At 38.9% G+C, this 17,833-nt stretch overlaps 2 protein-coding genes across 2 annotated transcripts; one reads left to right on the top strand and one right to left on the bottom strand.

Moving 5' to 3' along the window:
* Positions 1 to 4,680: 4,680 nt before the first annotated feature.
* On the bottom strand, positions 4,681 to 5,219 carry LOC138905845 (uncharacterized). Its single transcript, XM_070194361.1, has 2 exons — positions 4,842 to 5,219; positions 4,681 to 4,686 (listed from the first exon to the last, which is right to left on the bottom strand). Exons 1-2 carry the CDS (start codon positions 5,217 to 5,219, stop codon positions 4,681 to 4,683), a joined length of 384 nt encoding a protein of 127 aa, XP_070050462.1.
* Positions 5,220 to 16,334: 11,115 nt separating this feature from the next.
* On the top strand, positions 16,335 to 16,646 carry LOC108948607 (uncharacterized mitochondrial protein AtMg00810-like). The gene has a single exon (XM_018777847.2). It carries the CDS (start codon positions 16,335 to 16,337, stop codon positions 16,644 to 16,646), a length of 312 nt encoding a protein of 103 aa, XP_018633363.2.
* Positions 16,647 to 17,833: the final 1,187 nt, after the last annotated feature.

Genomic DNA, 17,833 nt, shown 5'->3' on the forward strand with positions numbered 1-17,833 from the left:
TCGTCTAGCCAGCCGTGAACCTCAGCCCGATAAAGGAGTTAAAAGGGCATCTTCTTTCACGGTTAGAACTGCTAGACACATGGGCTCAATAAAAGTATGTATTATATTATGACAGACCCCTTGCTTGAGTAAAGGTTTTTAACCTTCCATACAATCATTAAACTATATATAAAATTCAAGTATATTTTAATTCTTATATCCTTACTGATTGTGCGGATTACCGCCAGTCTTTAAAAATAAGGGTACTGAATTAGCTAGATTAAGAATTCTCAAATATGTTAAAATAGAAATCTTTAACTGGTGGAAACCTTCCAGACATATAAATGTCAGACGTGAGGTGTGAAACAAGTCCAGTTCCCGGTCAAACAGTGATTTCTGTTTTAATTTAATTGAGAAGGCATGGCAGATTACCGCCCACCACTTGATCCTGTTAAAATGGTTATTAATGCCAAAGCCACTGAAGATGGAGTTGATAACTTGAAACGAGAGATCAAATCTCTTAAACAAAATCAAATGATTTATGATCATAGGATTACTCAGATTGAGCAAATCAATTCTCCAGCTGAAAAATCTAATGATAAAAACAAAGGTATTTTTGAAAATGATATATACGTATATCGAATATAGCTTATATATCTTATGAGATGTATATATAGTATAGTATAAATATAAGCTTTTTTATATATATATACTATACTATACTATATTATACTATATGTATAGCTTAAGATATATAAAAGAACAAAAATATTGTAAAGAGATATTCAAATCAATGCGTTATATTTTTATTATAGCATTAAAAATCATGGCAATATCTTTCTTAGTCTTCCTCCCCCTATGGAATGAGCACAACAAGGTGCTAATACCACCATTGAGAAGAAAAAGAAACTAATCAAGATGTGCCAAAATACAAGTTACATATTAATTTACATGGTATCTCTTACAAATTTCATAAATCCTTCAAGGTCCGGAGGAATTTCCGTTGGTGGTGGCGGAAATGAAGCTTGCTCATCACCGCTTCTAGGAGAAGCATCATCCTCCGCAAGTTCAGCTAGCATTTCTTCGTAAGCTTCGTCTACCTCTAGTTGTGATTCAGCAAGTCCAAAATTTCTTCTTTCCGAACAGATCTAATCTCTGAAAAGTACTGATTTTTCAAAGATCTCCCTCATAGACGCTCTATAATTACCGAGTTGAAGTCTTGCTTGACTGAAAGCGCTCTCTGATGCCACTGTTGAAGCTTGAATTGTTAAAATATCTCGGGCCATCCTTGAAAGAATTGGAAAGTATTTTTCTTTGTCCTTCCACCATTTCAAAATATTAAAGGAGCCGTCGGGATTCACTTCCTCAATTCCCTGTGACAAATAAACTTCAAGCTCATTTAGTTGTGAAAAATCACTAGTACTAGAACCTTGAGAACCCCTAAACCCTGCCCAAGTACTAAGTGCTCTTACTCCCGCAGTTCTTTTAGATGATTGAGAACTAGAAGAAGAAGGAGTTGGAACATTTGGTCTAGCATGATCTAATGCAACTTGATAAGCATTATAAATAGTTTGAACATTTATTTTAATTGAGGCTATTGCGTTCGGAAGTTTAGACAACTCCTCATCTTCAAGTGCTAAACCATTATAAACAGTTTCATACCAAAATTGAGGACCTCCTAATTTCATAGTAGGATTTAACAATGCAGCAATACCATAAATAGGAGGAATAGGGAAAAAATATTTTTAAAACTTTTTTCTCATGGAATCAATAGCAAGTTGATAAATTTCCCCACCCTCTGAAAAATGATCAAACAAATTTGCAAGTTCTGCAATATAAACTAAACAGTTAGAAATAGTAGGATAATATTGCCCAGAAAATTTATTTGTAGCAATATGGAATTTTTCTAAAAACATCTACAAGCATTTTAACATTAGCCCAATCCGCATTTATAAGGTGCTCATCATCATCACTTACATGAGCATTAAACATTGAGTTTATGGGGTTTCTATATTCATATGCAATAACTAAATTTTCATACATGTAATTCCATCTAGTTGGACAAGGTTTAGGAACCTTTCTTTCTCTTAGGCCAAATTCATCGCATCTTTTAAAATATTCTCTAAGTCTACTTCTACGGTTTGAATAAAAAAGCCAATTAAGAGCCATTTTAACCTTTTCAATTTTAACATTTAAAATTCGCATACCATCACCCACAATTAAATGGTAAATATGACAAATACATCTAACATGAAAAATGTTACTAAATACAGGACTTAGTATAGTGGTAAGCAAGGCTACAGCATTTGTGTTACTAGTAGCATTATCCATTGAAACTGACATTATTTTATCACTAATGTAAAAATATCTACAAATATCCGCAATCGTGCTAGAAATAAACTGCCCTGTGTGACGTGAATTAATTATTCTATAAGCAATAATGCGCTTTTGCATTATCCAATGCTCATCAATCCAATGACTGGTAACAGTAAGGTAATCACAGTCATTACCACTTCTACCAATATCAGTTGTAATAGCAAGACGACAATTTATATGAGTAAATAAATAGCGCAAATATTGTTCATATTCATGTTTATATTTATAAATATCACTCTTTACTGCTGTGCGAGGAAAACCTTTATAAGTAGGATTATAAATTTTTCTAATATAATGCACAAAGTGGGGGTTAGAAGGAAAACTATAGGGTAAGCACATAACAGTGACCATTTTTGCCAATCCTTCCCGGTCTTTTTTTGGATCATAATATAAAATACCATCGATAACAGTGTTAATTCCCGGTTGAAATTGATTTGACCCGGTACTAAGGTCAGCCTGACTAGGTGCACTTGTCCCCTCAGCCAAAGCTTTCATACGAAAATATCTAGCTTTATCTTGAGGGTGTAGCAATATGTGTCTAGTCAAACTTCTCGTTCCCCCCCCCCCCCCCACTTCCAACATATTGAAAAACTAACTTTTTGCCACAAGTTTTACACTTAGCCCTATTTTTTTTCTCTTAGTTGAGTAAAAAATTGCCGAATAAGAGATGTTTCTGCCCGTTTAGGAGGTTGTCTAGAAAAAGTAGGGGCACTAATAGGAGGGTCAGACGGGGGATCATCTAGATTATTATTAGTTGTTGGACTAGTGGGTGTATCATCATCCGATTGCGTTTCATCAAAATCTATTTCTTCATCATCATTTTCATCAATAGTTGGATTACCATAAAGAGCATTCATATATTCATGGTTTAATTGTTCACCGGGTGCAATATTATGAAAAAATTGACTCTCGGTAAATTGTAATAAACTATTATCGCTATCAAGAATAGGAGGTGTAGGACGGGTAACATGTTTGGGTCGGGGAGCCGGGGAAGTGGAGGAGGAACATATTGGCCACTAGATTCACCACTCTTCGATTTTCCCTTATTTTTTACTAAACATATTTTTTAAGGAATAAACCATCTTAATTAATCAAGCAAAGTAAATAAAACAAACAAAATTATAATATTAAAACTTAAGAGTTGGAACGAGTTTACCGAATTGACGAACAACTTGTTGGAAATTGATTATCGTTGAAGACTTCAATTCACCAACTTCACAATTATTTCACAAATTGTAACAATAAAGTAAGCAATAGTAGCAATTATAGAAGTAAATTAGAGAGAGATTGTGATAGATTGATGATTTTGTAAGAAAAAATGAAATAATGATGGGGTATAAAAAGTGTAATTATAAAAAGTTTGGGATTAAAACAAAATTGAGGGGTTAAATGGCTATTTCATAAATAGCCCAACGGTTTTTTTAAAAAAACAAAATAGCCGTTGGGCCCGCTAGGCCCGCTAAGGGACTGGGCCGGTCCCGGGCCTGACGGGCCCAAATCATAGGACCGGCCCATGAGACCGAACAAGGCCCGCTAAAACCGGACCAAATGGTCCTGGCCCGTTTAGCCGTTTGCCCGTTTGGCCCGCGGTCCCGGGCCGGTCCCGGGCCTGGACCGGCCCACTTGCCAGCCTTATCTTAGGGTTTCGATTTTATGCACAAATTGGACAATGTAGTAGCACTTAAACATGAAAAACCAAACACCCATTCTCCAAATAGCAACTAGGAGTTTACCCAACACAATTCACACCCCACATAGATATGAAATTGACAAATGGTCTAAAATAACTAACAAATTGTAAACTAAACTAAGAAAATTTAAGAATCTTAGAAATGATTTGAACATACCAGTGATGAAGTGGTGTTAAGGAGTGATCAAATATGCTCAATTAAGTGGAAGATGATTGAATCAATTGTGTGCAAGATTTTAGGCTTTGTTTTAATTTCTCAGAGATTGGAAAGTTTCAACAGTAGCATTAGGGCTACTATTTATACTAAACGGGTTTGGCTAAGGGTTCAAGAGACGAGTGCGGCTGCAGAATTCCTTCTGCGGTCCGCACTCTATTGCCTATTGCTCAAATTCCCTCCGTTGATCTGCGATCCGCATAATTAGCTGTGCGACCACAGATGTTGGCGCGGTCCGCAGATTTCCTTGTGCGACCGCACTTTGGCCATTTCTCTGACAAATAAACTTCAGATTGTTTGCATTTTCCCATCTCAAATTGTGCGACCGCAGTTGACTTCTGCTATAGCATTCAAAATTGTGCGGTCCGCACTTTTTCCATACATAGCCAATTGTTTTTAGCACAGCTCCTGCATAGCACACTCATTCCTGCAACACACTTCAAAACCAGTTAGCACAAAATAAGACCTATCTATAGAAAAAGTAAAAAAAGAGAAAGGAAAAGAGACATGGGTTGCCTCCCAAGAAGCGCCTGATTTAATGTCGCGGCACGACCTAGATTACCATCATTTGAACTGAATTACCGCCATGACGTGGCCATCACCAACTTTTCCCAGATAATGCTTCACCCGATGACCATTGACTCTAAATACCTCATCATTTTTATTCTTCATGTCCAAAGCACCATAGGGTGTCACACCCACAACCTCAAACAGGCCACTCCATTTAGACTTTAACCTTCTGGGAAACATCCGTAACCGCGAATTGAACAACAACACAAGATCACCATCTTTAAACTCTTTATTCCAAATGCACTTGTCATGAAGATATTTAATCTTCTCTTTGTATAAGGACGAACTTGTGTATGCATGATATCGGAACTCATCCAACTCGTTCAAATGTGCCACCCTTAAGTTGGCGGCGATATCCCACTCAAGATTCAACTTCTTTAAAGCCCACATGGCTTTGTGCTCAAGTTCCACCAGAAGATGACAAGCTTTTCCGAACACCAACTGGTATGGAGACATTCTGATAGGTGTTTTGTAAGCCGTCCTATAATCCCATAAAGCATCATCAAGTTTCTTGGACCAATCCGTCCAATTAGCATTCACTGTTTTGGACAAAATACTCTTAATCTCCCGGTTGAAGACTTCCACTTGACCACTTGCTTGTGGATGATAGGGAATTGTGACTTTATGAGTGACACCATACTTGGTGAGTAAGGTGTCGAAAGCTTTGTTACAAAAATGCGATCCCCCATCACTTATGATAGCCCTTGGAGTACCAAATCTTGTGAAAATATTTTTCTTCAAAAATGCCACCACACTTCTCGCTTCATTGTTGGGTAGAGCAACGACCTCAACCCATTTGGACACATGATCAACCGCGACCAAGATGTAGGTATTTCCACAAGAACTCAATAAAGGACCCATGAAGTCAATACCCCACACATCGAAAATATCAATATCCAAAATGGTGGTGAGGGGCATTTTATTTTTCTTTGAGATTTCACCGGCCCTTTGACATTCATCACAACGCTTAACTAGATTACTTTCATCCTTGTAAAGGGTGGGCCAATAGAAACCACAAATTAGCACTTTGGCCTCCGTTCTTGCTCCACCATGGGGACCACCATATGGTGAAGAATGACAAGCCCTAAGAATTTCAACTTGTTCCTCCTCCGGTACACATCTTCTAATCACTCCATCCATACAAATCCGAAAAAGTACGGTTCATCCCAATAATAGTCTTGGCAATCTCGTTTGAGCTTCTTCCTTTGGTTGGAAGAAAACTCATCCGGGATGATACCACTCACAAGAAACTTTTCTAGATCCGGCCATGGAACCTCTTTCATTGAAATGGCTAAGAGTTGCTCATTGGGGAATGAGTCATTGATTTCAAGGCCATCATGCAGCCTCCCCTCCTCCTCCAAATGAGACAAGTGGTCCGCCACTTGGTTTTCACTTCCTTTTCGGTCTTGGATGTCTATATCGAACTCTTGCAACAAAAGCACCCATCTCATCAACCAAGATTTGGAATCTTTCTTGCTCATAAGGTAGAGAAGTGTCGCATGATTCATGTGGACAATGACTTTTGCACCCATCAAGTACGGGCGGGACTTCTCCATAGCAAAGACAAATGGAAAGGAGCTCTTTCTCCGTAACGGTGTAGTTGACTTGGGCCCTGTTCATGGTTTTACTAGCATAGTAGACAGGATGAAAAATCTTGTTGGTGCATTGCCCCAAAATAGCCCTTACCGCTACATCACTTGCATCGCACATGAGCTCAAAAGGAACACTCCAATTTGGAGCGGTAATAATGGGAGTAGTAGTCAACTTGAACTTTAGCAATTCAAAGGCTTTCATACAATCATCATTGAAGTGGAACTTAGCATCTTTCTCCAAAATCTTACACCACTGGTTCACCACTTTAGAGAAATCCTTGATGAAACGTCGGTAAAATCTCGTGTGACCTAAGAAACTTCACACGCTTTTCACTGAAGTTGGAGGTGGAAGTTTAGAAATCACCTCAATCTTTGCCTTGTCGACTTCAATGCCATTCTTTGAGATCTTATGGCCAAGGATAATGCCTTCCTCGACCATGAAATGATATTTCTCAAAATTGAGCACCAAGTTTGTTTCTTCACATCTTGCCAACACTTTATCCAAGTTTGCGAGACAATCATCAAAAGAATTCCCGACCACCGAGAAGTCATCCATGAAGACTTCAAGGTAATCCTCCACCATGTCCGTGAAGATCGCCATCATACACCTTTGAAAAGTCGTTGGTGCATTGCACAACCCAAATGGCATCCATTTGAAGGCAAAAGTACCATAAGGACATGTAAAAGTAGTCTTCTCTTGATCCTCCGGAGCAATAAGAATTTGGTTGTAGCCGGAATACCCATCAAGAAAACAATAGAAAGCACGACCAGCTAATCTATCGAGCATTTGATCTAGGAAGGGAAGTGGAAAATGGTCCTTCCTTGTGACTTTGTTGAGCTTACGATAGTCCATACACACTTTCCACCCAGTCACCGTTCTTGTAGGAATCAACTCATTCTTATCATTGGTGACCACCATCGTTCCCCACTTCTTTGGGACATATTGAACCGGAGAAGTCCATGAACTATCGGAAATGGGATAGATAACCCCGGCATCCAATCACTTGATGATCTCCTTTTTGACAACTTCTTGCATGGCTTCATTGAGTCTTCTTTGATGCTCAATAGATGGCTTGGCACTTCCTCCAAGTTAATCTTGTGCATGCAAAATACGGGGCTTATCCCCCGAATATCCTCCAATGTCCATCTAATAGCCTTCTTCCTCTTTTGTAGCACCGCCAATGAAGAGTCTACCTGCACGTTAGTCAAACAAGATGAAAGAATAACTGGTAAAGTATAAGAAGGGCCAAGAAATTCATACCGAAGATGTGGAGGCAATGGCTTAAACTCCAAGATAAGAGGCTTCTCGATCGAGGGCTTTGTTGGAGAAGTTGTCCTAGTTTCAGGATCCAAGGACAATTTGCGGGGTTCATAAGTGTATGACCCCATTCCTTGCAACGAGTTCACACATTCCATGAAGCCATCCATTTTTTCATCATCAAAGTTGAGCAAGACGGCCTCCAATGTATCATCTACATTCATCACATCACTTATTTCATCTACAATTATAAGGCCCCGTAAAATTTCGCAAAGGAAAAATAATGTTTCTTGCTCGCCGCGGCTCGGACTTTTTGGGTTGAACAATGCACTAGGGAGTAAAGAAATATTTTTTGTAGAATTGGACATTTCTACGGCCTATTATGCGGCCGCATAATCACTCTGCGGGCCGCAGAATGGCCGCAGAGTGAGACAGTCTTTTGGGCCATTTTTTATGTCATTTTCGGGGCCCATTATGCGACCGCAAAACCATTTTGCGGCCCGCACTCTGATCGCATATCCAGCTTTGAGATTTTCGGAGGGAGGATCTGCGGCACATTATGCGACCGCAGACCAGTTCTGCGGTGCATTATGCGACCGCAGAACAGGTCTGCAGGCCGTATAATGACCGCAGATCGAGTTAGATTTTCTCAGTTCCGGAGCTGCCTATTATGCGGACCACATAAGCATTATGCGATCGCATATACGACCGCATACCCTTTTCCGGAGCTTCATTTTTGGGTATTATAACCCGAACCTACTTCGTTAAATAGACGATTTGTATCATTTCTGAGCTAAAATCTGATATTTTGAGGGTGAGAGAGTGCCCTAGAGTGGGAGAGTGATCTTCAACAAATTGTCCTTCAATTCTTGCTCAAATCTTTGAAGATTAACAAGGAAAACTCACTAGGTCTTCATCCTAGAGGTAAGATTCTACACCCTAGTCCTTAATTTCGAAATTTATCTAAGAATGGGTAATTAGTAAGATAATTCTTGGGTATGCGAGTTGTTTATTTTGCATGCATGTGTTATCAAAGGGTGTAGGAAGATTGTTGAGCTAAAAATGGTAAAGAATGGGTTGTGGGATGATGGAATCCTCCATAAAAGGAACTTGAAACCTTAATGCACACCTAGTGTTTGATAAAATGCTCAAATGAGGTAGAACCATGATCCTCTTCCTAATCCTGGTTCAATTTGTTATATTTCTCAAATAGATTGGAGTTGCTAAGAATTCCGGAATATTTTAGAGTTTAAGGAAGCTCCATTGAGGTACGTTGGCTAAACTCCTCTCCTAAAATTAAATCTCATGGTATTCATGTAATTTATGTAAGTTCCGAGTTGTTCCTTATAAAAGTGGCTATTCCGAATAAGTTTGTGTTGAAAGATATATGTACAATATGCATCCCCAAAATGTTTTTATCATGTTTTGTTATCATTTGAGAATATGTTCAAAGTATGGGATGTGCATTAATAATGTTGTCGCTTCAAGTCAAGTTCAAACGAAGGCCATTATGCCAAATTTTGTGAAGAACCTCTATGTGCCTAAGACTCTTAATTGTTCACATGTGTGCTAGAAACATTGATTTGAAATGCCTTGTTGTAGATGATGATGATGATGTTTGAAAGTGAAAAATGTGAGCATGAAATATTAAATACGGCCGACGTGCCAATAATGAATTTATAATTGTGGCCACTAGTGCCATAGAAATGAAAAGATGCGAAAGAGGTATGAAATGAGATGATTGGTATAAGAAGGATGATGTCTCTATTGAGACGGCCTAGACGATCGGGTCATGATCGGACGCCATGTCGCACACATGGTGGTGATTGTGCTGGAAATTATGATTATGGTTGATGTCTTTAATGAGATGGCCTAGCCGATCGGGTCGTGATCGGACTCCATGCTAAAACTACGGTGGTATTGGTATTGTGAATATTGGAATCGTGAATGGTGCCATATTGGTACTAAAGACCTCCCAACTTAAAATCTGGAAATTTATTTGAACATTGCCTTGATCCTAATTTGAGTTTTGATGTTGTTTGAGGCTTCACTGATATTATGATTGTACTTGCTCGTATTATTTATCATTCTATTTAAGAGGGTGTTTTGTCATTCATACCAGTACTATTCGACATGTACTAACATCCCTTTTGCTGGGGGCGCTTCATCTTTAATGGATGCAGGTGGTTCTATAGTGGAGGATACTGACCAGTAATAGCAGTGCCCATTCTTCCCAGCTGACTTGGTGAGCCCCATCTCATTCCGGGGTTGTGCATCTTTTATTTTGTATGTGTTATCGTATTTTGAGGTATAGCCGAGGCATTGTTTCCGGAACTATCATTGTATTCTTTGGTATTTTTAGAGGCTCTATAGACTTAGTGTGGGTTGTGTATGGGTGTTGGGAATGTTAAACAGGTTATGTTGTGATTAAATCACTTGTCCCACTTTGAATCACGAAGGGGTGTGTGTGCGTGTTTTTAGACTTATTAATGAAGTAACTAATGGTAATGAATTGGTATTGTAGACATGATCACCTTATTGTCCAATTAACAAAAAATGTATTATCCTTATTCATGGATGAGTTTGGGTAGAAGAAAATCTAATAGGCTTGCTCGGCGGGGTTCACTCGGTTGAGTGCTGGGCGCTCCCCGAGTTTGGGGCGTGACAACAATCACACCGGTCACCAAGTCTACGAAAGAACACATCTCTTTGCTATTGGGTTGCCGCATGAACTTACACACATGGAAAACTACTTTTTCATCACCAACCCGGAAGGTAAGTTCTCCGACTTCAACATCAACTAGAGCCTTCCCCGTAGCAAGGAAAGGTCTACCAAGAATAATCGGAACCTCATAATCAACCTCATAATCAAGAATGACAAAATCCGCCGGAAGAATGAATTTATCAACACGAACCAATACATCTTCAATCACTCCCAATGGTCTCTTCATGGTACGATTGGTCATTTGTAATCTCATAGATGTGGGTCTTGGTTGCTCAATTACCAAAGTCTTGAAAACCAAATAGGGCATCAAATTGATACTTTCCCCAAGATCACAAAGAGCTTTTGCAAACTCGGCACTCCCAATGGTACAAGGAATCGTGAAAGCGCCAGGATCCTCCAACTTGGAAGCCATTGAATGCACAATTGCACTCACTTGATGAGTCATTTTTATAGTTTCAAAATTCATTAATCGCTTCTTTGTCACTAAATCCTTCATAAACTTTGCATAATCGGGCATTTTCTCCAAGGCTTCAACCAATGGCACATTGATAGATAGGCTCTTCATCATGTCAATGAACTTTTTGAATTGATTCTCGCCATTTTGCTTAGCGAGCCTTTGAGGATATGGATGAGGAGGCCTAGGCATTGGTGCCTTAGCCTTTTGCACTACCGGTTCCGGTATGTCAAAAATGTGATCCCTAGACAGGTTCACTTTCTCTTGAGCTTCCTCCACATTGTCATCAATATCAATCCGCACTTCCTCATTTGCTTTCACCACATTGTCCGGGATCTCATCTTCTTAAACCACTTGCTCATCATCCTCAAGTTTCTGTTGATTCGAGGTGGGTGCATCCCCACCTTTTCCACTCCTTGTAGTAATGGGCATGGCATGTCCCGTGTTGTTTACACCCTTTGGGTTCACCACTGTGTCACTTGGTAGTGCCCCCTTAGGACAAGTGTTTATGGATTAAGAGATTTGCCCCATCTGGACTTCCAAGTTTCGGATAGATGTATTGTGAGAGGCAAGTTGGGCATTGGAGTCGGCATTTTTCTCCATCATTTACTTAAACATGTTCTTAATTCGCCCCATCTCATTGTTGAAAGAATTTGGACCATGGGAAGGATAAGGAGGCTGGTTGATTGGTTGTTGATAAATCAAGGGCCTTTGAAAACCCGACCTCTGATTGCCTTGATTATTGTTCCATCCCCCTTGGTTGTTGCCTCCCCAATATCCTTGACTATTGCCACTCCAATTGCCTTGGTTATTTCCGCCACTCCAATTTCCTTGATTATTGTCCAATTCCCTTGATTGTTGCCACCATTCCAATTACCTTGGTTGTTAGAATTTCAATTCCCTTGATTACCTTGAGGTCGCCATTGTTGTTGATTCGGGCCTTGAGAGTTATTTCTTTTCCCTTGAAAGTTGTTCACATATTGCACTTCCTCCTCTTGTTCATTGTAAGATTCATCTTGATCAAACCCACTATCTTCTTGCATATAATTCTCCACTCGGTTTTGCACTTGTGGACCTTTGGGCCTTATTTTGTTCACCATCATACCATGGCATTGATTTGCTTAGGATTTTGCACTTGTTGAAGTTGAGCTTTGGCTAATTGATTCATTGTGGTGGTCAACTCAGCAATGGCTTGCCCATGGTCATGCAATTCTTTATGTAGGTAAATCACGTTCGGATCACCTTGAGGAACATTTGCTCTACTTTGCCATGCCGAAGAAGTATCCGCCATTTCATCTAACATCTCACAAGCTTTTGCATACGGCGTTTGTCATGAAATTCCCACCGGCAAGTTGATTAACCACGCACTGATTGGTCGTATTGATCCCCCAATAGAAAGTTTGTTGAATCATAGCCTCCATCATGTCATTATTTGGGCATTCTTTGACCATAGTTCGGTACCTTTCCCATATTTCATGCAACGACTCATTGGGCTCTTATTTGAATGCTAGAATCTATTCTCTAATAGTAGCCATATGTCCGGGAGGAAAGAACTTGGAAATAAATTTCTCCGCCAATTCATCCCATGTATGGATGGAGTGATTAGGCAATCTTTCTAGCCAATCCAAGGCTTTCCCCCGTAGAGAGAAAGGAAATAGCCTCAACCATAAAGCATCCTCGGAGACGTTTGTCTGTTTACTCCCCCAACAAGTGTCCACAAACCCTTCCAAGTATTTGTATGCATTTTGACTCGGAGCCCCGGTGAAGAATCCCCGTTGCTCTAACAATGTGAGCATTACATTCGTGATTTGAAAGTTGCCCGCCCTAATGCGAGGCGGGACAATGGCACTTGCATACCCTTCATTTGGAAACACTCGGTGTGGATCCGCTCTTGGTGGAGGTGGAGATGGAACTGGGACATTGTCTTCAGGTGCTCGGCTTCTTCTATTTTCTTGAGGTTCAAGAGGAACCTCTTCAACTTGGTCATCTTCAACATCCACATCCCCCAAAGGCATGTTTCCGAGTTGATCGTTGTTGTTTACCATTATGGTACCTACAATTGATTCACACAAATCAGTAACAAGGAAGGAAAAGAAGACAATTCACACACAAAATCAAATATATAGCTAAATTAGTTTTTTGCTCCCCGGCAACGACGCCAAAAATTATTCTCGTCCAAGTTCACACCTCAATTCAAGGTTATAAAACAGTCGATTGCAATAGTAATACCCAACAAGGAGTCGGGGTCGAATTTCACAGGGAGCTATACGTGGGATTTAGGAGTATCAATTGCAGTGTATGAGTACGAACTATCTCAAATTACACTTCCACAAATTGATGCTTGTTCTATGTCTATTCTAATTTAAGATTGCAAGATTAAGTAATGAAACTAAGAAATTATTTTTTGTTGTTTTTCAAATGATAAAAAGGCCTAGGGCTATGACCTTCACCTGAGTATTTGCCTAACGAGTTATAAACTTTAAAGCTTGTTTTATTGGTCGGGGTATATTATAGCTATCAACACTTGAGTACCCACTCAATGCCTCTCAGTCAGAGAGTGACTTTGCCCAATTTGTCTTTCTAAAGTTCAAATGGGTGTTGAACAAAACGGTTGATACAAAGCTTAAGTCGGGTTTTACTATCTCTAGATTCAACCCTTTAATTGGGACTATCAATCTCTTGATTCACCCCAATTTCTTGTTAGCCAAGTTTTCCTAGACTAAGTCTCTCTTTTTCAAGTAGAGACCAAGTCAAATTGGCACGAACTAATGTTTGCAATCATTAATTCTACAATTAAAAGCAAGAACAAGGCTAAATAATAAACATCCAACCATAAACAAGCAATAAATCAAACACCCATTAAGTTTACACTCTAAGGTTGGGTGACAACCCTAGTGAAAATCTAGCTACTTATGCTTAAGATAGAAGAAATTATAATTAAATCCATATTGATAATTACAATAAAGAAATCTATGTTCAAAAAGCTCAAAATGGCAAAAACTACTAAAGAGAGTAAGAAAAACAGCTGCTGTAGCTGCTGATGTCAAAAACTTGACCTAAAAATGCCCTTTCGGAGGTTCTGCGACCGCACAATTCCATGTGCGGTTCGCACTTTACTTCAACCTGACAGGATTGGAATTTTGCGGCCGCACAATTCGGAACCGTGGCCGCATCTCTCTTTTTCTACGATCCGCACATTTCTGAGTGCGGCTGCACATGGCTCTTTTGCGAACCGCACAAATGCAATTGCGGCCGCGTAGCTGATCTTCTACGGCAGCACAATAATTGTGCGGTCCGCACTTCCGTTGAACTTGATATGCAGGTTCTCTGAACTTTTTCTCTTGCCTAGCTTCTGCGACCGCACATTTCATGTGCGGACCGCACTTCTCACAGATCTCTGATAAGTTCTTCTACACAATCTGCGGCCGCAGATGATGTTCTGCGGTCCGCACTTTAAGCTTCAATGTGTGTTTTTGTCGTTGAGTTCAGATCACTCCTTCTTGAGTTGGATTTCATCTTGGAGGCTCATTTTCTAATATTCCTGCAATTAAGCATATTTTATCAGTTTTCGGGAACACAATTAAACACTTTTGGACTAAAACGAAAGCTAAAAGACGCTAATAAGTAGTCAAAATTCCCACTTATCAACCAGCTCCCAACTAATCTTTTTATGGAGACAAATATTTTGTTTTATCTGTGGATGACTTCTCTCGGTATTGTTGGCTATTTCCAATTAAGCAGAAAAATGAGGTTCTCTTTACTTTTGTCGAATTTCACATATTGGTTGAAAAACAGTTTTAAACCAAAATTATTAATTTTAAATCAGATTGGGGTAGTGAATTCCGTACGGTCAATACTTATTTGAAGGAAAATGGTATTCAACATCGCATTACTTGTCCTCATACACATCAGCAAAATGGTCAAGTTGAAAGGAAAATCTGACACCTAGTGAACACATGCGTCACCCTTCTCGCACATTCTGTAGTTCCATCCAGATTTTGGAACTTCCTTATGCACACTGCTGCGTACTTAGTTAACATGCTCCCTACTCAAGTGCTTCAACATATCTCACTATTTGAAAAACTTCATGGCACTTCACCAGATTATGAATTTCTTCGTGTCTTTGGTTGTACTGTCTATCCCTTATTATGACCTTACAATCAACACAAGTTCTCCTATAGAACTGTAGTTTGTGTTTTTCTCGGATACGCCAAGGACAATCACGGGTATGTGTGCTTTAATCCTCACGATAGTAAAATTTATCTTAGTATGCATGTTCATATTGATGAGACCCGCTTTTTATATAAGGAGAAAAAGTTATTTGATTCCTCTATCCTAGGCACTCCTCTAGAGCAATTTAATTGTACTCCTATGGTCACAATAAATGCGTCAATACCGCAACCCGACTCAAATGTACCATCCTCTTCGACACTTTCACATAATTCTACTGATTCTTCTTACAACAATAATTCTGGTTTTAGCTTATTATCTCCTAGTGCTTCTCAAGATCAAATTAATTCTCCTTCGGAGCAGCAACTGGATGTCCTTCTAACTACTGAGCAACCACAACCACCTGGACGCACTCATCCAATGGTTCTAAGACAAAATCCCAAGAAGAAGACACTAACTTTCATTTCTGTTTAGTTCAATCTTCCTTTGTTATTCTTTCAGAACCAACATGCTACACAAAAGCACTCAAAGTTCCCGCATGGAGAGAGGCTATGAGCTCTGAAATCACTACTTTGATATAATACCAAATATGGGAACTTGTTCCTAAACCATCACATTCTAATATTGTTGGTTGTAAATGGGTTTTTCGACTCAAACACCATCATGATGGAAGCATACAGCGATGCAAGGCTCGCTTGGTAGCCAAAGGTTATAATCAAGTTGAGGGAATAGACTATGATGCCACTTTTAGTCCGATTATCAAGCCTACAACAGTCCGAGTTGTTCTTTCCTTGGCAGTCTTCAATAAATGGACTCTTTAACAATTGGACATCTCCAACGCATTTCTCAGTGGAAATTTAGAAGAAGATGTACATATGTCCCAACCTCCAGGCTTTATTGATCAACGATGTCCTGATTATCTGTAAAAATTGAGAAAATCAATATATGGCCTTAAGCAAGCCCCACGGGTTTGGTATCACAGACTCAGTTCTTATCTTCTAACCATTAGTTTTGCAAGTTCTCAAACTGACTCCTCGCTCTTTATCAAACAACAAAGCAGTGATGTTCTTTATATCCTTGTCTATGTAGATGATATTATCATCACAGGGAGTAACTCAAATGCAGTCCGTACATGCATCACTCATTTATCCAAAGAATTTAAGTTGCGAGATCTCAAAAAACTTCACTACTTCCTGTGAATCGAAGTTAGATATATCAGTAATGGTAGTATTCTTTCTCAACAAAAATACCTTCAGGATCTTCTCGCCATTACTCACATGAAAAATGCCACATTGTCAAGTATCCTATGGCTAGCACATGTAACTTGCAACTTGAAGAAGGTGAACCGTTGGTTGATCCCCAGATTTACAGGAAAACAGTGGGGGAAATACAATATGCTTGTTTAACTCGTCCAGGCTTGGCTTTTGCTGTGAATAAATTATGCCAATTTTTATCTTCACCAACAACCACGTACTGGACAACTTGCAAGCGTGTTCTTCGATATGTCAAAACCACCTTACATCAAGGACTCTTCATTACTCATTCAACCAGCTCCCAACTTCAAGCTTTTTGTGATGCTAATTGGGCGGGCAACAAGGATGACAGGAGATCCACATGAGGTTTTGTTGTGTATATAGGACCAAACTTAATTTCTTGGTCAGCTAAGAAACAACCATCAGTTGCTCGATCATGCACTGAGGCTGAGTATCGATTTATCGCCAATACCACAGCAGAAATAATTTGGCTTCGTTCCCTTCTTCAAGAGCTCAAACAACCAATACATAACCCCACAATCATCTGGTGTGACAACATTGGAGTTTCATATCTAGCAGTTAATCCATGTTTTAAGGCTCGAACGAAGCATGTCGAAGTTGATTTTCACTTTGTCAGAGAACAAGTCCAGGCTGGTCATATATCTGTGCAGTTTATATCCTCCATGGACCAATTGTCAGACATTTTTATTAAACCTTTATCCACTAGCCGATTTTAACAGATCAAAGGCAAGCTAAGAATCTTGGACAAACCTTCTTAGCTTGAGTTAGGATCGCAATCTCTATTAGTTAGGATAGCTATATTTTAGGATATATGATTGTTCTATTAGTTACCTTATCTCCCTAGTCTTCTATAGTGTGTTGTAGACTTGTATATATATATATATTCAATAATGTACTCAATAGAAAACTATCGAATTCTCTCAACATCATATCTTATAACAATTATGAACTCATGGTATGTAAGTTGAAGTCTTTTTCTGCAAATTCAATTGTATTTAAAAAGTTTAATTTATAGAAAGGGTTACCCACTTTATTTCAAAAAAGATGTATTTTGTTGTTTATTCGTCTATTCTTTAGTCAAAACTTGAGACTACCATAAGATTAATAAATCATATTAAACAAGTTTTTCTGTTTAACCATCCGGTATTCAAAATTCACTAACCTATAATTAATTTAGATTCGAGCCAAATAGGCACACAAGCGAGGTAAATCACTCCCTACCAATAAATTCTTTATTTCTATGACTCAAACGCAGAATCTTTAATAATGGTAAAGTGATTTCAACTATCCTACCATACCAATAAGTTAAATAAGAAAAAAGGCAACTTATGTACCTAAAATAGGGGAGTCTATATAAGTTTTCTTATATATATATATATATATATATATATATATATATATATATATAACTGGGATACTTCTTTATATGGTAGGATTCATTCCAAAAATATTAAAACCAAAATTATAAGTTTAATGTAAATCTTGTTATTTTGACTATATTTAGTAAAAGTGAGTTGCGACAACCTTGGAG

Source organism: Nicotiana tomentosiformis, chromosome 2, assembly GCF_000390325.3.
Source record: "Nicotiana tomentosiformis chromosome 2, ASM39032v3, whole genome shotgun sequence".
Classification (NCBI taxonomy): Eukaryota; Viridiplantae; Streptophyta; class Magnoliopsida; order Solanales; family Solanaceae; genus Nicotiana; species Nicotiana tomentosiformis.